Source organism: Pseudorasbora parva, chromosome 18 (genome assembly GCF_024679245.1).
Source record: "Pseudorasbora parva isolate DD20220531a chromosome 18, ASM2467924v1, whole genome shotgun sequence".
Taxonomy (NCBI): Eukaryota; Metazoa; Chordata; class Actinopteri; order Cypriniformes; family Gobionidae; genus Pseudorasbora; species Pseudorasbora parva.
This window is the reverse complement of record NC_090189.1, coordinates 13,871,998-13,896,313: the sequence shown is the minus strand read 5'-3', so window position 1 is coordinate 13,896,313 and position 24,316 is coordinate 13,871,998. Positions and strand designations below refer to the sequence as shown.

The 24,316-nt window shown below is 38.1% G+C and overlaps 1 protein-coding gene across 8 annotated transcripts in view; it reads left to right on the top strand.

Annotated features, from left to right (window-relative positions):
* Positions 1-21,072: 21,072 nt before the first annotated feature.
* The window catches only part of nsmfa (NMDA receptor synaptonuclear signaling and neuronal migration factor a), a 52,430-nt gene continuing 49,186 nt past the window's right edge, over positions 21,073-24,316 (top strand). For 2 of the 8 annotated variants that reach the window (XM_067423044.1, XM_067423041.1), the window contains exon 1: positions 21,073-21,579. In XM_067423044.1, the coding sequence (XP_067279145.1) occupies positions 21,546-21,579 (34 nt within the window). In that variant the 5' untranslated portion in view covers positions 21,073-21,545. The remainder of the gene's footprint in view (positions 21,580-24,316) is intronic. The other 6 variants (XM_067423043.1, XM_067423040.1, XM_067423048.1 and 3 more) reach the window with 4 other exon arrangements.

The window sequence follows — 24,316 nt, the reverse complement described above, 5'->3', positions numbered from 1 at the left end:
ATATATGTAGTTATATACATATACTACACATATATATATAGTTGGGAAGTATTTGTGATATAAACTCGCAATTGCAAATTATAAAGTCAGAATTGTGAGTTTATATTACTTTTTCGACTTTATCTCAGAATTCTGATTTTTATGAAATCACAATTCTGACTTTTTTTCTCACAAAAGTGTGAGTTATTAAGTCAGAATTCTGTGGGGGGAAAAAAGACTTTAGACTCCATAATTGCTAGTTTATATCTCAGAATTGTGACTTTAAAATTCGCAATTATGAGAAAAACATGCAGAATTGTGAGATGTAAACTCGTAGTGAGATGAGGGCTTTGTAACAATGTCTTTAGTGCCTTTATCGGTCTTGAGAGAAGAAATGACATTGGTGTCAATAAAGGCCTTTCTGAGGCATCAGATTTCAACCAAAATATCTTCACTTGTGTTCCTAAGATGAACGGAGGTCTTACGGGTGTCGAACGACATTAGGGTAATTGATGACAGAAATTAAATTTTTGGTTGAACTTACCCTAAAGCCTATACATCAAAATACCATATATTGCGATCAAATACTAGTCCACCACAGTACTTTTTGTACAGGAAATGTAATTATAAAACAAACCTTAAAATTGAGGAAGACACCAAATACATCTTGACACTTGCTTTAATAAAAATTGTAGTATTTTGAGAAATCTTTTAAACCCTGGGGTTGCACTGATCCGTACGTAGTTTGAGGCAGGGATTTTGAGTTCTGCTCTTCATCTCTCTTTCTCTGCTTCTGTTTATATCTGCTGCTCTCCTCTGAGTGTTTAGTCACGACTGTATGTGTGTGTATGTGTCTCGGTGTGTGTGTCCAGGGGCGAAGGGAGAGATGGAGTTGATTGATCTCGCTCTAAAGGTTGGAGCAGCAGTAGGTCTGTGCGCATCTGCAGATTAATTCAGCCAGTTGCTCTATTTTTGCAGTTTTGGGACTATTTTTGTGTGCTGTGAAAGGTGGGAGCTCACCTCTTGTGAAAGTGCGTCACCCTGCGCATGCAGCTTCTAAAAACAGATCCACTACACACGTGGCCACTAACGCAGACAGACACACACAATGCACACCACACACTGTGAGATATGGGGAAACGTCTATTTTTAAGTACAAAAATACCAAACCAGATCTCTTTTTAGACAAAAATGGTGCAGACTTTATTGATAGCACACATTTTATAACCAATTCTGACCTGATTCTTTTATGACAATATAAAGTATCATTATCTGTTGTTGTTAGCTGTTTGATTCTGGCACATTATGCATGCAGTCATTTGTCCATCATTAAAGTTTATATTCATCTGTCTAGCATGCTCATCTTCTCCACAGCTGCAATGTAGGAGAGGGAGTATGGCAAGCTGTGTTGACGTTTATTCATTCACAGGATATGAATTCTTGATATTAACAATTACATTTTCACTGGTTAAAATGCTAATTGTTGATATCGGTAATTGTATTTTCACTATTGAAATGTCACCATAGGCTGCCATTCAATTTTTAAGTTGAACTATTTAAGGAATATCAGGAATTTAATCAACAATTAAATTCCTGATATCAACAACTAGCATTTCTGATATCATTAATTCAATATCATTGAATTAATGATGTAAAAATGTTACATTTTTATTAGTTGCAACAATCAACAATTGAATTTGAATGGCATCCTATGACATTTCACTAGTTAAAATACAATTGTTGATATAAAGAATTAGCAAAAAACCAGAGGGAGTGAAGAAGACATCCTGGTGGGAGTCGTGAGATGTCATTATGCGAGTACACACATTGACTACATATTGGGTAATATTCTGAAATTGTTTTCAGAATAGTTGTATTTTTTTTTCTTGCAATTTTGCCACCTCTCTTTATTGCTTGCACTCTTATTTATAAATTAAATTAAAAAATCTTTGTGTCATTCCCAAAATTGCGGCATTCTTAGTAGACACTTTTATCCAAATACAATTCTACAAAACTGAAAGGTACATGCTACAATAGCGAAAGAATAGTTTAATGATGTGGAGTTTGGAGATGAGGCTTTTATGATATGACCAATTTAAAAACCGGAAATTTAGCTTTTAACTTGAGATTATGCGTTTTTCCTCATATACTCAAATAATTATGTATTTTCAAATAAACATTTAACTTAAATGTTGTTGTACTGATATGTATATATACAGTACCGATTAAAAGTTTAGGAATTACTGTTTTTATTGTTTTTGAAAGACATCTCTTATACTCATCGAGCCTGCATTTATTTGAGCAAAAATACAGGAAAATACATTAATATTTTGAAATATTATTACATTTTACAAGATTTTAAATTTACATTTTCTATTTTAATATATTTAAAATATAATTTATTTCTGTGACACAAAGCTGAATTTTCATCTGCCATTACTCTGCCAGTGTCACATGATCATTCTAAATATGCCGATTTATTATCGATGTTGGAAACATCATATAATATTTTTTTATAACCCGTGATAGTTTTTTTAAGGATTCTTTGATGAATAAAAAGTAAAAAAGAACAGCATTTATTTAAAATAGAAATATTTTGTGTAACAAATATACACTACCATTCAAAAGTTTGGGGTCTGTTTTTTAAAATAAATTTTTATGCAGCATGCATGTGATGTTAAATCGATAAAACGTCATAGTAAATATTTGTATTGTTAAGATTTCTCTTTCGAATAAATTGTTCTTTTAAACTTATTATTCATCAATGAAACCTGAAAAAATTATTATTTTTTATATTAAGAAAATATTAACAATAATAATAAATCAGCATATTAGAATGATTTCTAAAGGATTGTGTGACACTGAAGACTGGAGTTTTGATGCTGAAAATTCATCATTGCATTACAGAAATAAATTATATTTTAAAGAATATTAAAATAGAAAACCATTATTTTAAATTATTTGACAATATACATTTTTTTTCCTGCATTTTTATCAAATAAATGCAGGCTTGATTAGCAAGAGACTAATGTTTCCAAAGTTTTGACCGGTACTCTCTGTGTGTGCGTGTGCGTGTGTGTTTGCATACAGAAGTCTCAGACTTTTAAATCCCAATGCAGTGAAGTAGGATAGATTCAGTTATTCCTAGACAACAGAAGACTAAGATCAAGATGCTATCATTCTTATCTGGAACTAACGCTAAGCCGGGCAGTATTATGGTCCCATGTGTCTATGGATGTTCCCTCTCTCCCTGTGCAGATATGAACATGAAGTGATAGAATGGGGCCTTATTTTTTAGTCAGGACATAATGCAGAATTTTCAGCAGAACAAACATTTCTCTTTAAGAGCTGAGAACCATTTTATCTTCCCTAGATTTTTCCCAAACGGCAGAGTCAAACCTCTTTATGTAAAGCTTTTACTATGCGTTCAGAGGGGCCAAAGCGGCCAGATGGGTAGCACTTGACTTTAGTTAGGGTACAATTCTCACTATTAATAATTGCTTATTAGAATGCATATAAGGTGTTGATTGAACATTTATTACCACCCCCTTTTTTTTCCTGTCTCTGATTCTCTCTCTGAAACTCTATCTATTTCTTGAGGTTGTTTTCCCATCACATTGTCTTCCTAACTCTGCGGTGGCCGGATCTTTCTCTTTCAATCTCCCTGTGGCGTACTGAAGTGGATGTGCCATGCCTGAACTTGTTCTGATAGAGGCAGCAATTTATTATCGCCATTCTTCTGCTACTCTGGGTTTGCACTAAAAACCTTTTTTCACTTGTCTGTAGCATTGACGATGCATCTCTCATTCCAGTTTATTGAGAGGCAGTGACGTCAGGAGCCCGAGGCCCTCAAGGCAGATAGATAAAATCAATGTGTGAGGTTGTTCTGTCACAGACTAGACATGTTGTTCTTGGACATTTTAAATTGACTGCACTTTTTTTGCCTACTTCGTTTTGCATCATTGGATGGTTTCAATGGTCACGTCTGCTGCCTTCTATCTGTGAATTATGTGCTAATCAGCACAAATGGTGTCATCGGATTTTGTTGCATGTTAATTATATTTGTTGCGTATAATGTATGAAAAAATCACTGTGCAGAACTGATGTTGTTGTCATTGCACTGCATAGAACAAAGCCCCATTTAAAACCACATTTAGCTATTTTTTTATTCTAATCAACCTAAAAACATTGGCAATTACCCTGAACTAACCTGAGGTTAAAACCTTCCTCAAGGGCATAACAGTGATAACTTATAAATCTCTCCTGTTTTAGTTGAATCCTACAAATCTTTGGTTGCAAGCCCACATTTTTTAACCACAAAGCCACAACATATTACAATAAAGCTAATGACAATGTATGAGTTTAAGTTAATATAAAATCACCCACTAATCTTATATTCTACACTAGAGATACAACGTGGCTAAAGGTCAGGGCTGGCAATTGCAAAGTGAGTTGTTTGTTTCCCATTAAAGCAACAATCTCCCTGTCCTTCAGCAAAGCACTTAATCTAGGTGAATTATTCCTGTACTGTAAAATTACTATAATTTATAATGCCATAAGAGTACTATCGGGAGTACTATTATTTGCCTAGGAAAAAAAAAACATCTGCTAAATGAGTACTTTACTGCAGCTCTTGTGGGGTATTCCCATTCTGCATTGGTCTGTATCTATCAAAAGTGGTCAAAAGGAACAATGATGAACCGGTGACAGGGTCATGAGTGGCCAAGGCTCATTGATGCACACAGGGAGCAAAGGCTGGCCTGTGTGGTCCGATCAAACAGACAAACTACTGTAGCTCAAATCACTCAAGAAGTTAATGCTGGTTCTTAAAGAAAGGTGTCAAAATACACAGTGCATTGCAGCCATCAATGTGGATTTTACTTTGACACGTACCACCCTAAGCATTGCTGCAGACCCTGTACACCCTTTCATGGAAAAAAGTATTCCCTGGCGGCTGTGGCCACAAAGCAAAAATTGTTCTGGAAGAGTTTGAGGAGCAACAATGAGTCTGAAGTGTAGAATTGTCCTCCAAAATCCCCAGATCTTAATCCAATCGACAATCTGTGGGATGTGTTGAACAATAAGTCTGATCCATGGAGGCCCCACTTTGTAATTTACAGGAATCTGCTGCTATCATTTTGGTGCCAGATACCACAGCACACCTTCAGGGGTCTGGTGGCATCCATGCCTCGATGGTTCAGGGCTATTTTTGCAGCAAAGGGGGACCAACACAATATTAACACAATAAAATTAGCATAGCATTCCTATGTAGCAAATCACTAAGTGGCTAAATAACCTCCCTTGATTTCACTGTCTTGGCAAAGAACATTGAAAGAGGAAGACCTCAGTGTCTGAGGTTCAACCTAGGCTTATTGGAAAAATGTACATTTTGCAAATCTCGGAAAATGTACCCATACTCCTCATACAAATAACTGCACTTTCCAGCTAAAATGAACACTAGTGGTATAGTAAAACCAACAACTTATATTCTTTTTCACACAAATTATTAGCACATCGGCAATTTTTTTGATAAAGACATTTTCATGCCATTCCTTGCACAATACCACATTATGACCTCAAAACACTGCTAACAGGGTTTGTAAATTGATACAGTTTGGCTTTTGCATCACATAACCAGCTCCTTATGTGTGGTTTTTCTGATGTATTAAATTGGCTTGGTAGCTCACCGGGTACAGCATTGCACTTGATGTAGAGTGCCAGTCTAATGGAACACAAACAAGCTGCAATTGTTTGGTTGCTTCAACAAATGCATTTTTATCTCGCATTTGCTTTTGTTAACACGAAACATGCAGGAAAATGTGTAATATCAAAGAAATGTCGACACGGGCACGTTTTTCCAGTGAGTCTGAGTTATGTATATATTATCATTTAAATAGGCATAGTATTGGTATGCAGCAAACTTCTAAGTTGATGTCTCCTTTGGATTCACTTGATATTATAAGGAATAGGGGACTTTAAGTACTTTTTAATTGCCATATGTAAACTGTTTGTTTAGAAGTTATACATTGTTCCATAACTTAGCATAGCTCTTTTGTGCAGTACAGAAAATACCAATTACTATGGTATTTTCTGATTTCACAAAGTAGTTAAAGAACAGACTACTAGAACAGAGGCTGGATGCAGAAAATAGTAGTCGAGTAAGTTCTGGCCTTTTGGCTGAGAGATGAGTCATGAAGTCAGATGGACTTTGTTTATCATGGCCTTTGTCAGCAGCTTTTCCCTCCACTTGCTCTGGTGTCCTATACTAATATACGGGTCATCACCATAGATGCGCAATGTTTGCTTTGGGACGTGGGACATAAGACACAACCTACTGTTTTTAATAAGAGAACAGTCCCCTCTGCACATACAGTATAAACACCCACACAACTGGACATGAAAAGAACACTATGATCCCAGCTGGCTCTGTGTGCATCAAAGCTTGTGTGTTTTATGCATATGTGTGAGCAGGAAAACTAAAGAGATGTTACTTACCTAGATGTCTGTAGGTGTGTTTGTTAGTGTCTGTAATACCCACATACAGTGGCCCCAAACAGCATTTGGACACTTAAGCTGCCTTTTAAAAATGAATGTCACAGGATTACATAACGAGATACAACATCAAACCAAATAGCATTTATTAAAAACACATCATAGATGTTTGTCAAACTTGAGGGGTTTGTAATGCAATACGTTTTTCAATTAAATTTATTTTTAAGGGTGTTTTAAGTGTCCAAATACTTTCTGGGGCCTTTGTATATGTGAAAAGCATAAAAAGCAAGTCAAGCCTTGATGACATCATTAATGAAGGTGTCACAGTGAATCCAGCTGTTTGCGCTGAGGCATGTTTCGCTTTCCCCCAGTCCCGTCCAGCCTGAACGAGCACCCTAAGGCTTCTTGTGTGTGTAAACAGAGCTCAATAATTCATCTGTCAGCATACGGGAGAGCTGCCAGGCTTTCATTCACTCAAAGGGCTCGGCTGAAACAGCAAGCTCTTCTCCCAGCCCTACATCACCTCACAAAGTCACATTTAGACAAACGAGTGCCAGCTCATTCCCAAGCTCTGCTGGGGAAATGTAAAACGAGAGGTGGTTAGACAGAGTGACTGAAGATAAGTTAAACAGGCGTAAAGGACAGAGAGCAGCCTACATTTTCCAGATACTCTAGAGCAGGGTTGTCATCCAGCTCCCGATGGACCACCTTCCTGAAGCGTTTAGCACCAATCTGCCCTAACACACCTGCCTTCCTTGTTAGACCTGTTATTAAGATGCAATTTGGGTCGATCGAATGACAGTAGACAAAGTAGACACTTTCCTGTTTACACCTGGTGTTTTAACACTTATCTTTTGTCCACTTTCAACCACTTCTGTCCTGATTTCTTCAAGGGAGCGTGTCTATGGTTGGGTGAATGTATGGACCTTTTCAGATCTCTCGATCTAGTGGATGAAATAAGCTCATGCAATTTAAATATCAATGCGACTGCATTTCCCATAATGTATACGCCTAAGTCAGTAGGCGGAGAGTAGGACTTTTGTGGTTATTCGTTAAATAGTGGAAAAGCTCAAAACATTTTAGAGCCCATTTAAATCTGTATTTAATGTTGTCCAGTGATCGGACTGACAAAAAACGCTTCTTGATACCAGGTGTAAACAGGGCCTACGTGATACTGAAGATCTTGATTAGCAGGTTCAGGAGTGTTTAATTGTGGCTGGATGTAAACTCGTGATTGGATTGACGAAAACACTTCTTAATACCAGGTGTAAACAGGGTCAATCCTGAAGATTTTGATTAGCAGGCTCAGGAGTGTTTAATCGTGGCTGGATGTAAACTCTGCAGAATTGTAGCCCTTTTCCACCAAAACAGTTTGAGTGCTGGTTCAGAACCAGAACCTAGTTTAAGATCTGTTCTTTGTCTTTCGAAACCCAAAGCACAAGATCTGAACAAGGAAAAGTAGTTCTTAAGTAGCACCAAAACATTGCTAGTATAGAAGTAAGAACTGCTTGCGTCAGGGGCTAGGGGCGGCGCCATTTTTAAAATAGCAGCTAATCGAGCTAATACAAATTACGGCAAGCTGCAGGAACACGTTGGATTCGCCATGTTTGGATGCCGATGTATGTTCCAACTCCATGTGAATTAATAGTAAGGCAACATCTGCCATTGTTGATGGAAGGCTTGTTCGAGATGCACCGGTGCTGCGCAGACCAATCGGCATATGACATGAAAGTACCACGAGAGCGTTTGGAGACATCCTGCTTTTCAATTGCTCTTGTGGTACTTAGATGTCATACGCCGATTGGTCCGATGCATTTCGGACAAACCTGGTGTGTTTGTGTGTGCCACGCTAGCATTGCTGGGAAAGACAAGACCTATACAGTGACATGATACCTGGCTCTGTTGTGACTTTCTAGCCTGTGGAAAGGCAAACTGGTTCTTAGAAGGCTCTAGAGCAAGTATGTACATTCTTACTGCCTCATAACTCTGAAGACCTGGAGTTGCAGGTTCAGGTGTGTTTAAGGTTAGAGGTAAACTTTGTAGAACAGAACACCTTTTTCTACATTGTCACCATTAGGGCTACAACAACTTGCTACTGGGATAGTACACTTAAAAAAACAACTTTGTACCTTACCCCTGAAAGGTGCATAACCTAGAGTAGTAATATGTACCATGGGGTGAATAATGTAGAAAAATGTCCCTGTAATGGTACATTTTTGCACTTTTTTTCTGAAAGTATAGACTATTCTAGAACAGTTTTAAAACTCATTGAAAAAGTGTCATTTTTGTATAGATCATTTTCTCTCTCAGCTTAATATCTAGTCCACAATTCAACTTATTTTACCCACTTCAACAAGAAATAACACATATGACTGACATATACATTGACCAATCACTCTTTTTCTCCTTTTCCAGGACAAGATTATGGTTCCACGAGACCCTTAGGTACACGTTTTTGCAGGTCCTGAACATGTATATGCTAGGAATCCTTATTTTGGAAGTCTTGGAGATCTCCTGTGCCTTGAGGTTTTGGAGGCCACTGGCAGTTCAAGGCTCCAGGGCACGAATCATACTGGTCTGGTCCATGATTCAGCTCCGGGTAACTATCAAATCAGACATAGCAAAATATAGTGTTCCAGGATATTTTGTTTACTTGTTTACTGTTATCTCAAAATGTTTCAGATAGTTTTCAAAGATTAGATGCCATGGACCTTGCAAACTTGTCAAATCGAGCAACTAGATCTTCCTCTGAAGTGCTTAAAGTGCAGTGCACCTGTCGGACCATTAGTATGTAGACTTCTGAGGATGAGCCAAATGGTCATTAGTCCCATTATTATTATTAACTGGCTTTTCATATAATTATTACAGCAGAGAATGCATAATTCATAAAACTGTATGCGATAACAGTACATGTACATTAGTACTGAACAACTTGCCTGTACCCCTCTCCATCTGTCTCCCACATACTTTCATGTATCCACCGCTCCCTACCTCCGTTCTATTGTTCCCCCTTTCCCTCCCAGCTGTTCCTTCACATTTCCCTCCCTCCGTGGCAGGAATCAGGCCACGTGGTCGCAGCCAACAGCAGGCAGGGGTGAGAGAGTGTAAAGCAATAATCTCCCTGCAACATGCATCATTCTCCTAGAGCCTGATGTCAGGGTGAGATTCAGGCAGCAGCCAGTGCAAATATTCACATGTGAATCAAACACACAAATCATGACACTGTTCATCACCCTACTATAGTGCTCAGCTACTGCAGTATGTGCCAAGGTGAAACAAGGAGCTGATAGGCATGAATCTCACGTACGGTGCGAGGGCTCCCTCTCTCTGGCAGGATAATCCGGCAGGCACTAATGGTGCCCGTCCCAGTGCTGCAGCACTGATGACATTGCTCGAGTTGTTCAAAAGAGGCCATGAGCCTAAGATTCTTGTGGAGATTAACACATACTGGACATGTTTGGTAATGACATCTTTGGCAACTGTGTGGGGCAGTTCAGTTGTACCCTGTCTACCTGTTTTTGAAAAGAAGAATGCAGACAGTAATTTCGAAAGGAAGAAAGCATTGTTAAGGGAAGGTGTTATCATGAAAGTTGCAGTCTTGTATCCAATGCTCAGTTCACAAGTGTGGAGTCATTTTATGCATCGTTCTGCTGATGTTTGACCTAAGCCTGATAGGACTTTCCCACACACATTGCTTCATTTGTTTTAGTTAGAACCTCTGAAATTTTAAAAGAGAGATTGATTTAAGGATCAATATTTTTATATGGCAGTATCAGTCGAGGCAGGTCAGGGCACACAGTCTCAGTTATAGAGCAGATTCAACTTCAAATTAATGCACTTCTAGACCTAGAGCCATGAAGTAATTTGGGTCGCTTTTTTGGATGTCGTTTTTTTGTTTTGTTAGTTAGTTAGGCAGCTAACTTCACTTTAAGCATTTGATATGTCCATAGTGTTTAAATTTGGCTAAAGTGTTCAAAAAATTTTTAGGGCCACTTTAAGTGTGTTCTGAAAGAAAAGAGAAACAAAGCCATGCCAACAGAACAGCCATATCCGCGCCCCATGGCCAAGGAGAATGACATCTTGGTTGAGATTTATATTGTCTTTTAGCTTCACTGACCTGTACAAAAAATCCCCATAGCTGTAGTGATAATATTGATGCTATTGACTAGATAGGGCTGTTGTAGCTGGGGTATGTGTGTTGGGAGTATGTGAGCATTTACATGATTTGCTTTTTGTTCGTTTGTCAGTCTGAATCAGCATGGTGGATTTTAGTAAATGTGAGTGTTTGACCTTCTCTGAAGTAATCATTGTACTACTGTCTGGAGGGTTCTTTGTTTGCTTTCTACATGCAGCTCACTACTTGGTGAAAGAGCATTGATGCATTATGGTAAAGCTATCTAAATGGTAACCTGTTTACAATGTTTGAAAAATTATATATATATATATATATATATATATATATATATATATATATATATAATTTTTTTTTTTACATTTTCTTAAGAAAGTTATTGCTTGTCCGTATTAAGTGGTTGGTAGGGTGACCAGGTGGCCATTGTCCTAGGCCATTTTTACGTGATTGCTAGTTTATTAAAAAAGCCCACACTCAAGTCTTAATATTTATCAAGTGATAATATACACTATATTGCCAAAAGTTTTGGGAAGCCTGCATTTACATGCACATGAACTTTAATGAAATCCCATTCTTAATCTGTAGGATTTAATATGGAGTTGGTCCACCCAGCTATAACAGCTTCAACTCTTCTGGGAAGCCTTTCCACAAGATTTATGGGTTTGTTTATGGGACTTTTTGACTATTCTTCTAGAAGCGCATTTGTGAGGTCAGGCACTGATGTTGGAGGAGAAGGCCTGGCTCGCAGTCTCCGCTCTAATTCATCCCAACGTGTTCTATCGGGTTGAGGTCAGGACTCTGTGTAGGCCAGTTAAGTTCCTCCACTCCAAACTCACTCATCCATGTCTCTATGGACCTTGCTTTGTGCACTGGTTCACAGTCATGTTGGAACAAGAAGGGTCCATTCCCAAACTGTTCCCACAAATTTGCATGAAATTGTCCAAAATGTCTTGGTATGCTGGAGCATTAAGAGTACTATAATATAGCATCAGTACTTATATAACCGGTATTTACCGGACCGAATCAGAACACAGATTTCGGTTTCTCATTCCGGTGCCATCAAACGCGCTTTTTCCAGAGACAGACGCGCTCAGCACTCGTCACATATCACAACAATTCAACCACATCATGTTTATTTTAGGTTTCAGACATTTAAATGCACTTTAGTAGCAGAAAAAACACACTGATGTCTATGGAAATGGCAATAATTACTTTCTGACAGTTATAATTTGACTGTTTTATTCATATCAGACCCACATTATAGAAGTTACTATATAGTTTACTCTATTCTTCTCCAAATTTCACCAGTCACTTACTTTCAAGTATTTCGTGAGACGAGGACGAATTTACATAATGTAAATCCGACATATTCGATTCTCTGAGGCGCAAATTAACATGATCATTGTGACAAAACACATTTACTTACACATATGTGTCATGTGAGAAGCATGACGCGTTGCCTTGGAAACAATGAGGCGTTGCGTTCTAAAATATTTAGCCAGAGAATATGGTCATATTAAAGGAAAACTCTGGTGAGAAATGAACCTAGGGGTAATTAACAGACGGTTACCGAGTAGATCATTCTCTGGGATGCGTTTTCATGAAAATCGAATGTAAAGAGTTTCATCTCTAAAAACAGATTAGCTTATAGTGCTTGTCTATGGGGCACAGAGTAGTAAAATTAAATCGCTAGTTAATACCACTAATATATATATAATATAAATAAAAAGCCATTATTTAATGTCATCCACCGTCGTTTTGTACCAGTTTGTCACCGGAATCATAAAAAAAAACAAAGATACCCAACCCTAATTAAGAGTTCCTTTCACTGGACAAAGGGCCAAGCCCAACCCTTGAAAAATAACCAAGTTTTGAGGTCTGTAGCTATTGACTCTGCTTAAAGTGTGCTGAAAGTCTGCGCACTGTGTGCCTCAGCATGCGCTGACCCCGCTCTGTGATTTTATGTGGCCTATCACGTGAGAGTGACCTGTTACTTTTTACGAATGATTTTGCAAGCAAGGATTTCACAGGACGTTTCAGAGTGGTTAGGATGTATATAAAAACGTATTATTGATACAATGTTTTCCAACATTTAATCATATTTGTCAGAAAACTATGGTAATACAAACGGTAATTGATCCCAAAATAATGGATCATTTTCTTAAGTGGTGGTTAACAGTCTTATGAAAGCGAGAGCTTACAAAAGCTACAGTAAACACTATATCACCACTTAAATATTAGCTAGCAGGCTAGCAAAGCTTTGCCCTTTGTTTACATCATAGCAATTACATAAAACGTATAATTGGAACTGGTAAAAGAAAACACAACTACAAGTAAAATATATACTTACGAGTTGTGATTCATAAACAACGGATTGTACTGACAAAATTGGAACTGCTACGTCTTTCAGAAGCAGCTTTTGTGCATAGCCTGCATTGTACTCTCTTAGTTTCTTATGGCTGTTTTCCGTAAAATGTGCAGCACACAGATAAACGTTCAGTTTGTAATGTTCAGGGACAGTGTTAAAAATACATTATGCTTTAGGACAAACTTTTTCCAGTGTGGAAAAAAACAGTGACAACACTCTTCATCTTCTCTAGCGCAGCTCATCTAGGCCTCAGACCCTTTTTTTTAAAGGGGGGGGTGAAACACTCAGTTTCAGTCAGTGTCATGTCAATCTTGAGTACCTATAGAGTAGCATTGCATCCTGCATATCTCCGAAAAGTCTTTATTATTTTAATAATTATATAAGAAAGATGCGCTGTTCCGAGTCTTTCCGAAAAAAGCCGAGCGGGTGGGGGCGTGTCGTGTGAGCGGAGCTAAATAATGACGTGTGCAGCAGCGCGCTGTGTGTTGAGTCGAGCGTCATCCCTAACAGCGGGAAAAAAACTTTATTCAAAATAAAAATATGGCTTTTAATCAGATACAGCCATACATCTATGATCCGGAATCAGACCCAGAGGCTGCAGTTGAACAGGAGCAGCAGCAAAAACGACTAGAGCAGGACGTCTGTATGTGGTAAGTTACAAGTTATACACTAACTATATAATATGCTTAGCGGCTTGTGTTATTTACATATTTATACTTGAATTATATCGTCGTATTTTTGTCTTTGAAGGTGTACATGTGGGAAGTGCAGTTGTGCACGTGTGTTTGTGTGTTTACGCGTGGTTTGTGTAGACAGTAAGCGGACTAAAAAAAACACAGACATTTGAAGCAGTCTCACTCACCCTTCTAACGTTGGGACTGCTCCATCCTTCAGCATTAGGCGATTGGGAAAATCCGGCGTCGAGCTGGGCCTTGTTTATGAAACAGTCGGCACCGAAATGCAGCGAACAGATATAAACATTCGCGCAACTCAGTTGCTGATCCGGAAAAGCAAATTACATCCACTGTTGCCTTAACGCGGGGTTTTTGGCGAATCTGTGCAGGACTGTCTTGGTCTGGCAACCAAAAACGCACTTTTTTGGTGACATTGTTATGTGCTATGTGTAATTGTCACCTGTCCAGCATCCTACAAGCCAGCGCTTTGATGGGCGTAGGCTGTTACTTTCGCTCTCTCCCTCTCTCTCTCTCACGCGCTTCCGGTAGAATTGTCCGTAAGGCCCATACAAGGAAATTCCGCCCCCATTAACGTCAAAGGGGACGCATGATCTCAAAAAACTTGCCGAAACTTATGACTAACCGGAAGTAGTATTTTTGACAAAGAAATACTCCCATCAAACGTCCACCTTAACTTTTGAAACTTTGTCTATGTTTAGTATGGGATTCCAAGTCTTTAACAGTGTAAAAAGATCAGTATGCATGAAACAGCATTTCACCCCCCCTTTAAGCATGTTTCGTGGGCGGGGTATATTTAAATGAGTAACTTTGCAACATAGTGGAACATTTTGACTTCATAAGAGCAAGTTGTAATTCTTGAAAAGTGTTTTCTGTTAAATAAAATATCTCCCTTTGGAGTGGACTTTGAGCTTTGTAACATTACAGATATTTTTAAGCTCAAACAGCAACATTACATACTAACAAAAGTAGAAAAAGTGGAAAAGCATAATAGTTCTTTTTTTTCTTTTGTAAGAGCTGAGCAATGAACATCATCATTTAGTTTTTAACTGAATGGGCAAAAGCAGCTTTGACATTCTGCCTAAGTTTGTGTTTCATGGACGACCAAAAATAATATAGGGTAGGAACAGCAGGTAATGACGACAAAAGTTTTATTTTGGGGTCAGCTATTACTTTTAATAACTACAAGTGAACAACACTAAACCATAAATAACAACAGTGTTGTAATTATCCATTAAGATGTTTGCAAAGCCATGGAATGATGTTGTTAAAATTTCTGGTCCTTCCGTTTTCATCATCCCTTGTGACTAAAGATGGTCTGTAGTGACAGGTTTCAGAGGAGAGGTGGAGAGTCTGGGGGTGTGCGCGTATGACTCAAAAGGTATCCGGGGGATCTGCGCTGTAATTATCTGTTTAATGATGTGTACATCCTTGGTTTCTAAATAAATCAACGCTGCTGCCTCCTCACAGTGGTGTCATCTGGAGGATGATACAGTATGTGTGACTTTTCCTGTCACAACATAATCACTTACTTTACAGTAAAAGGGTTTGTTTAAAAAAAAAAAAAAATCTTCTGCATCATTACCTTTTCATTACTAGCGGGGCTAGAAGTAATGTTGAATCTTAAAGCAATGTAAGCTGACCTACATTGCTACCCAGACTTATCAGTGTTTCATTGTAAGTCTCTGTCAGGCTCTGTCCCAAATAGCACCCTAAAATGCGTTTGGTCTTCCTACTAGTCTGCATTTTTGTAACTTAACACTGCTTTGACTGTCGGGTAGAACTCAAGGGTGCATGTCGACCCCAAAAGGGACACTGACAAGCACCCTTATGAAACCTAAAATGTTTTATAGATGTGAAATTCATAATGTTGTCTACTTAAAAAAAAATCTTCCCCTGTTTTCTTTAAAGTAAAAAGAAGCACAAAATGTTTAATAGGCATTTACAATGGAAGTAAATGGGTTCAAATTTTGGGTGATTTTTATAATGTTTTATAAAACAGTTACTTCTAGTCCTTGATTTGGATTGGTCAATAGCTGTTTTTTATTCACTCAAGGGTTCTGTGTATCACTACACAACACCCTTAGCAACCACTCTTAGCAATGTAAACATTTGTTTGTTCTCATTGATATTGTTCATTGAAGCTTACTGTATTATGGAGAGAGAGAGAGAGAGAGAGAGAGAGAGAGAGAGAGAGAGAGAGAGAGAGAGAGAGAGAGAGAGAGAGAGAGAGAGAGAGAGAGAGAGAGAGAGAGAGAGAGAGAGAGAGAGAGAGAGAGAGAGAGAGAGAGAGAGAGAATAAGTGAGTGTATTACTTGCCTTTAGATATAGCATTTCCCTTCAGGTCGGTCAACAAAAAAAAACAAAAAATCAGCTTCAATGTCCGTAGCGATATCTTGTGTTTTTTAACAGTTAAAGGCTTAGTTCTCCCAAAAATTATATTCTGTCATGAATTATTACAGTATTTCAGTCTCTTACGCTGTTGACGTAGTACATACAGAGCAGTGCTTCCGAGGTATGTCCTGTCAAAGCTATAGGACAATTCACCATGACGTCACAGCAGTAATAAACGTTCTTCCGGGTGGCAAAAGCCGAAGCGTTCCTATAGCAACGCTAGTAAATTGCTTGGGATTCAGACAAAGTTAACATGATTATTGAGGGACGGATTAACTAATTCAGGAGATAGCAATACATGAAATGCCTAACATGGTCCAGTAGATGTAGCGCTAGTCTAATACCATACTTTTTAAATGAGCCTCAGCCTACCATTGAGTAGTAATTTAGACTGTTGCTGTTTGAATTACAATATGTTAGACTATCGTAGATGGTCTATTTCCCTGTTATCTAACTATTTACCTGTTCTCTGCTTTTCAACAAATCATTTGCGCACATTTTTTCTTTATTTTTTGTATCTGAAGCTGTAGCAGCAACATTGAAAGCTCTGGTGTCTGTGTTTAACACGAAAGCTTGTGTGATCGTGGCCGGCTCGCGGTGCAAACAGTCCTGCCGTGTACAGCTGATTTGATGCGATGATCAACTTAAATGGCTCGTAGCGTCTGCAATATCTCACGACGAACTCCCGATGTTAAAATATGTTATATTTATCATTTTATATGGAGCTAATCACTACACCTGTTAGCAGTCATAATGTAAACATCTATTATTGATATAAAATAGCCGAAATCACATGAACAATCACACAAAAACCTTATTCCATAGTTACCGTGTGTTTATTAGCTTCTTAGTTCACGCGTAAAAATGTAGAACAGACTCGTTCTTCACAGAGCCAGAAATGTCCGAGACAGCTGTGAGCGCGTCATGCGAGGGCGGTGTTGAGCAAAATCAAAAGACTGACAGATGAGAGGACGAATGAACGCCTGATGACTGATATCCGATGCATATCATTAAGAAGAGACACAGAGAGAGGTCTGCGCATGTTTTAACTCTTTTATGTCGAATAATTCCGTGAGAAATGAATATGGTATTTTGTATGACGAAAATATTTTGCAAACGTGCTATGTCGACATTTCTCCAAATATGAGGACTTTTGAATTAAGAGCTAAACTGAAAGCTGTTTGCGATCTCTGTGAACACAAATGAACCAGTGCAGACGAGAGAGAATGAACGTGCGTGTGAAAATCTATTCAAAATATCGTTCATAACGGATCGATTATAATGCGATTATAATGCACTCCTGACATAAATTAAAAAATGAATGTCACTGCAACCCAAGTTTATCATAAAGAGTGTTCAAATATCGAAGCTGGAGTCTTTAATCTTTCTGATGATACTGAGTTTGTCCAGATAAAGTAATATAGAGTGATGAGCAGTGAATGTTAAACAATAGTAATCTGAGGCCGTATGATCTTTGAATCGTAAGGGGTTAAAAGAGATCTAAAGTTTACTAATATTAGTCTCGAATTTCCCCAGCTGAAGACAATTATGCTCTGCTATGGTTTTGTCGATGGACCATTTTGAGAATACTTCTCTGTAGCGCCACTTTTGAGGACGTCCACTCGCTTTAGCCTCCTCATCCAACAAGTTTTGCTGGATATATTTACTTCTTTCTGAATGAAATCGATACAATTCTACACCTTTTGCTGTATATCGGACGGCGCAACCCGAAAACACAACACGTTTTCGTCATAGTTTCAACTTTAATCAACAGCAATGTTCTTAACTATGTAACTGTTTACAGTAGCCGGCTGATCTCTTCAGTTTGTCAGTAGAAGCCGCTCGCGTTCTGCCACCCGGAAGTATCTTGAGGCGATTGTTTACAAACATTCTGAAATGGTCTATACGCCAGAATGTTAGCTTTCCATTGGCCGATGCTGTTCATGCGAGCACACGACATATGCGGCAAGTTTCAGTCCTTTCAAAATAAAAGTTTTCAATACTGACTGAATCAGATTAATGGCATAATAATGTAACTTCTGTTGCTGTTCACAATAGTCAGAGACTATTTTTTTCCTGCAAATGGAAGGCTTGTAGTGATTTTACTTAATAAAACGTTGTATTGATACATATTTTTTGGCTTTAGTATTGTGTGGTAACCGTTTTATTAAAGCAATGAGGTACTTGAGGCTAGTGCTGTAGCACATCCTCTTTTACATTATGGCTTACATAAATGCACCTTTATTTATTCCTCTGTTAAAACCTGTGTATTATTTTAGCTGTAAAGTTTTTAAGGTTGTTTTAAGCATTACATTGTCATGACAACAAAGACGTACTTGGATATAACTTCACACAGAAAAGGTTAGTAAACCATTTTTTTCTAAACTAAAGTAATGATAACATGCATATTGTTGACATTTTCTGTTGATACTAAAACAGAATTTAAAGTGTACAGATTGGATTATAAAATATATTGTTTTTAAATCAATGTTGTGTTAATTTACACTAAGTGCAAATAGCTCGCCTTGTTGGCAGAGGCTATTTACACTAACTCTGCCCACTGACATCTGGTTGGGCCTGACAAAATTATGGCAAACGCTGGATTGTCAACAGCAGCAATAGTGTAGGGGTACGGCACATGTCAGTTTTGAAGCAAATCGACCCGAGTTTAAATCTGCCTTTTGCCAAACTCGCTCTACTCCCTTCCCCATCACATATCAGATCCGAATAGCCATATATTATTAACATATTTGAAAAGTGGAAATAAAATCTATAATGTGTGTTTAATAATAAAGAGTTTATCGTTTAGGGTTAAGGGTAGGTATATAGGGCTTTATATAGGGCTTTATTGTCCCAGTAAGATGGCACCCATTTCATAATTTTAATAAATATAATCACTCTGTTATTATTGCATAGCGTTTAATATACAACAACACTGAGGTGCAAATATCTGCAACTATTTATGAGTATAAATAGCATCTAGTTAGTTAAATACTGTTATACATATTGCAAAGAAAATACTGCTCTTTTTACATAAAATTGATAACAATCTATCGCTATTTTCACTTGGTGTAAATAGCATATCGCTAAGAAAATGCACTGTAAGTATAATCTATTGACTTATATTAAACCTTTAAATATTTATTCAGGCTGTAATACTGCATGCAGACTTTTACTGCAAATTTACATTAAATTTCCTTAAGCAACTTGAACAAAAATATGTGGAAATAATGTAATGAACAAATACGGAATAATTCCATAAAATATGCTCTTATTTCACTAGGACATTTGCTGAAGCAGATGCTATGATCATCTGAATTGCATCACTTGCCTGTTGTACCTACATGATTACCAATTATTGCATTATTCAAATTAAGTTTCAAATTATGTAAAGTGGCAAAGATAAGGGTCTCACTGTTGCAATTATCATAACGGGTTTTAAGGGTGGCTCTCCTTGCTTGTGTCAGTGGGAGTTTATGAGATTTTCACATGCCATTATTAGCGACTGTCAAAACACAAATGTGATGTAGCGATGGCAGGAGCTCTGGCACACAATGAGCCAGCGGAGTAATGGAATGCGAGTGTTTTGGCTGACCTTGTTAGGTTATTTGTGTTGGAACAGACTGTAAGTGATGGGAACAGCAGTGCCCCCTTCCAGAAATGATCCAGGTGTGTGTGCGAGAGAAAAATAGAGACTTTGACCAGAGCGAAAACGGATAAGGGCATCCTGTCCAGAGGCACATAGTGCTTTCACTATTCCCTCTTAATCATCATCATCTAAAAGAATAAGACACAAATGCAATGTCAAACTCATTTTGTGTGCATGCATTAGGTGATGAGTTTTTTTTTTACATTTAACATTTGTCTTCTTAGAGGACATTTCTTGCCAAACTTCACAATGTTGCCAGTAATAAAACAAGATATTTTATTAATTTGGAAAATAAGTCTATTGTGCAAAGGTGGGGAATTTTTTTTAACACATTTTCTAGATAATTCATCTGTAACGCTTAGCTGTGCATGATGTGAACATCCACTGCAGTCTGTATGGGGATAATTAACAAATTCTATTTCAGTGCTGCACTTCTTGGTGTGCTGTTTAAAGAAAGGGCATTTTGTCATTTTCATTTCTGCTTTTCCTCCTTCATCGGCAGTCCCACCACGCACACTCGCAGCCCAGAGCTACGGATTATTTACTTTAAAAAACAGCATTGGCCACAGAAAAAAACACACAAAAAAACAGAAGCTCTGTAATATATATTGTTCTTCAATCCAGCTGACTCCTGTTTTTTCCATCTGTTTCCCAGTATGACACATGCTTGCCTAGTACAGAAGCATGAAACAAAATAAAGGTAAGAATCAGGTTTGTAACTTCTTCAGATGACTTTACCGATTATATACAGTAGTGTCACTAATCCATATTTTGCTGCTACACTAAAGCACTTGTTTGTCTAGCCATCCTACAGCAGAGGGACGAATTGTATGTTGGCTGTCTGTTAAAGCGAGGCAACAGCAGACATTTAACAGGCTGGTGTGGAGCGAAGTCGAAGACACACTGCTCCAGACCTGTGCATGCATGTGCCTGTGTGCGGTGCAGTCATGTGTCTAAAACCCTAATAAGGTATGCATGCACATGTGCACATGTGGAAATGTGAGGTGAGGATTTTTCTTTAAAGAATTGGATACATCAACGAGCCATTTCTACCTGATATTGTGTAACCTAATGCAATAATATTGAATAATATATTTTTGAGTATATAGACAATTTAGATGCTACAGCTCATGAAGCATTTTCTAGGTTGTAAGACAAACTAAGATAGATAGATAGATAGATAGATAGATAGATAGATAGATAGATAGATAGATAGATAGATAGATAGATAGATAGATAGATAGATAGATAGATAGATAGATAGATAGATAGATAGATAGATAGTATTGCACCAATATTTAACTATACAGCGATGCCCTTCAAGCATTATGATTCTGGTATTATTATATGAGAAGTGCGGTGTTTAGTCATGTGTTCCGGCGACTCCAGCTCATTCGGTATACCTGGCATTAGCGCTGGACGAGTGGGTGGAATTGGAGGAGTGGTTGCTCCATATATGGTCCCACTGGGTTTCCTGCCTGGACATTCACACACTACCATAAACACTCTTCAAGCCATCGTGTCTTTCTCGTTTCAATGAAGAGAGAGGGAGAGGGAGAGGGGAGGGACCTGCCTGCTCGTTTTTTCTTTAACTAGTTGACACTATAGCGACAGGAGACGGCAGCATCCTCTGTCCCGCGTCATCTTCCAAATTTATATTATGAGACAGTCCTTCATGTGAACGCCAAAGGATCCGCATTCTAAAAGCAACCTGTTCCATCCTTTTTTTCCCCACGCGTTTTCTTCAATGCTTTGACATCTGGAATGTGCTGTTTTCTTGCAAGCGTTGTTTCCATGCCAGCATGGGAACTGCCGCGTCCAAAAGGAAGAATCTGAGAAATGATGCGATTTCTTCGGTGGCAGCCAAAGTTAGGTGAGTGTGTGCTATTATCAACTCGTTTTGGGTCATGCACCGCATGAAGCCCTAGCACAGCGCAGCTCTGCATTCGTACGTGTGTGCGCGCACCGCCACTGAAGTTACAAAACAGGGATCTTAACTCTCATTCATGTGATTAAAGAAAGGTCAGCCGTGATATTTCGTTGAGCAGACGGGTCGTTTTGAATATCGATGTTACGAATACGAGTGTTTTTGAACATGAAGATTCACCCAAAACGCCGTTTCTGTCATTTACTTTCCCTCATGTGGCAGACCAGTAGGCTACGACAGAATATATTTTGCGGGGGAACACGTATTTTATATGCTTAGGTATGTCAAGCCTCATAAAAAAATATTATGATAAAAGTATCATAAAAGTCTCCCAGAGCAATAAGATAATGGTTGTGTGAAGAAAAGTAAATCTTTATTTCACCTATTTTTTCTGCCCTTGCTTTATCTGAGAAGCCTACATGACAGAATTCGGAATGTCCGATTCGTGAAAGATTCATTTGTGTTGAATCTTTTTATTGAATCATTTATTTAAATTATGACTCTCTCACAGAATCAGTTATCAGGTGAAGATTTATGGTCTATAGAGAATTTGGTTGTTGTTTATCTTTCTGCTAAAGATCTGTTAATCTGGAAAGCATCTGCTGTGTAAAAATATCTGATAGACGTCTTAGAAAAAGCAGTTTTACACACATTCTAAATCTTAAACATCTTCAAGACGTCTTACAGCTTGCAGATGTAATATGACATCGAATAGATGTCTCTGAGATGTACTTGTTCTGTCATCCTTGACGTGTTCAGTCACCAGTCACTTTAGAATTAGTCTTTTTGTATTCAGCGAAAGAAGAAAAAAATCATACTGGTTTTGAAAAACAGGATTTAGACTTTTGGGTGTGAACTATCCCTTTACGTAAAATAAAATCATACATTTATTCATTTATGAATTGTATTATTTACTTGTGTGTAGAAAAATGGTTACACACAGTTTTTTCCAGCGTGGCTGCCTAAAAAGTAATCTACTCCCCTGTCTTAACTGTAGATCAAAGCATTGACAGTGTCCTTGGCAAGTATCCATTGGACTGACTCGATCTGTCAATCATTCGTGACTGACTTGTGCTGCGCCCGGGTTTTTTGTGTCACTCTGAATTATAGGAAGTCTGACTTGCGCTATTGTAACCTAGAGAATGGTATAGTCACTACAAGCATTATATCAACATGTTATTTTAAGACGACATAGCAGCATGTTTTCATTATTATTCATGAAAAAACAATATTGATTGACCACTAGTCTTGCCTATAGACCTATTCTTACATAACTGGTGTGTGTTTAGCTCTCATGTGTATCATGTCTGTCATAATTCATAAGATGGCAGGTGGTTCACCTTCTCACCCTAATGCCTGGGCCTGGTGCCTCAGGGATGCTGTGAGTCATTGCATCCTTAATGTTCACATGCAGAATGGATTGTGATTGTTGCATTCGAACGGATAAACTCTGGCACGGTCATTCCTTGTAGATAGAGGTCATTGAAACGACCTTGTCGACTAAGTCCAGCTGTAGACGTACAGCATTCAGGCACGGATTGAGGTGATGAATGGGATGGCATTCCTTTACCACGGTGTGTGTGTGTGTGTGTGTGTCATAAGCTTGAACGAGTGGCTGTTCAGTATGCAGGGCAGGTATATTTGTGCAAACAGCTTTGCATGCTGAGTAGAAATGACCGATGTATCAAAGAATGGTAGACAGCATCCTAAAAAGACAACATGTTAACAGCATGAATAAATGCATACAGTTTTGAGTAATCCAATATTAACAATATTACTTTTAATGCATGAGTAATCTACATGCTGCATGCTGAACGTGTGAATCCTAATTATGATCAAATAATTAGTGAAAGTCTCAAGCCCCTTTCACAGAGATTCCGGAAATTACACTGATGATTCGTCCCGGGATCATTAGATTTTTGGTTCATTCATACTGCCAGTGATACGACACTACGACACACACCTAACGCCATTGGTCATGACTTTTGTTCACACAGGGCGCTTTCTGGGAATGATCCCAGGAATGTTACTAGTTCATTCCAGGATGTTTTTGCGTTCACACCGAAGACAATAGCAATTCTATGGCAATTTTCTGGGATCAAGGCTCTGTGTGAAAGAGTCTTAGGTGGTTAGATCTCAGGCAGTGGTTCTCAACCAGGCAGCCTCAGCACACTTCTACCGGGGCCACAAGATGGCTAAAAATGATTTAAAATTAAATCCTATTTTTCATAGTTCCTTTAAATTAGTTCACTTCAGAATTAAAATTTCCTGGTAATTTACTCACCCCCATATCTTCCAAGATGTTCATGTCTTTCTTTCTTCAGTCAAAAAGAAATGAAGGTTTTTGAGGAAAATATTCCAGGATTTTTCTCCATAAAGTGGACTTCAATGGGTTGAAGGTCCAAATTGCAGTTTCAGTGCAGCTTCAAAGGGCTCTACACGATCCCAGATGAGGAATAATGTTCTTATCTAGTGAATGTTTTCCTCAAAAACCTTTTTATTTCTCAAGACATGAACATCTTGGATGACATGGGAAATTACCAGGACATTTTAATTCTGAAGTGAACTACTCTTTTAACAACTGCCATTATTTATAAACCACAGTTCTCATGATCATCGACAATCTAGATATACTCGATGTGGGAATTTTTAAAGTGTGATTTCTAGACCTGGGAACGTTTTG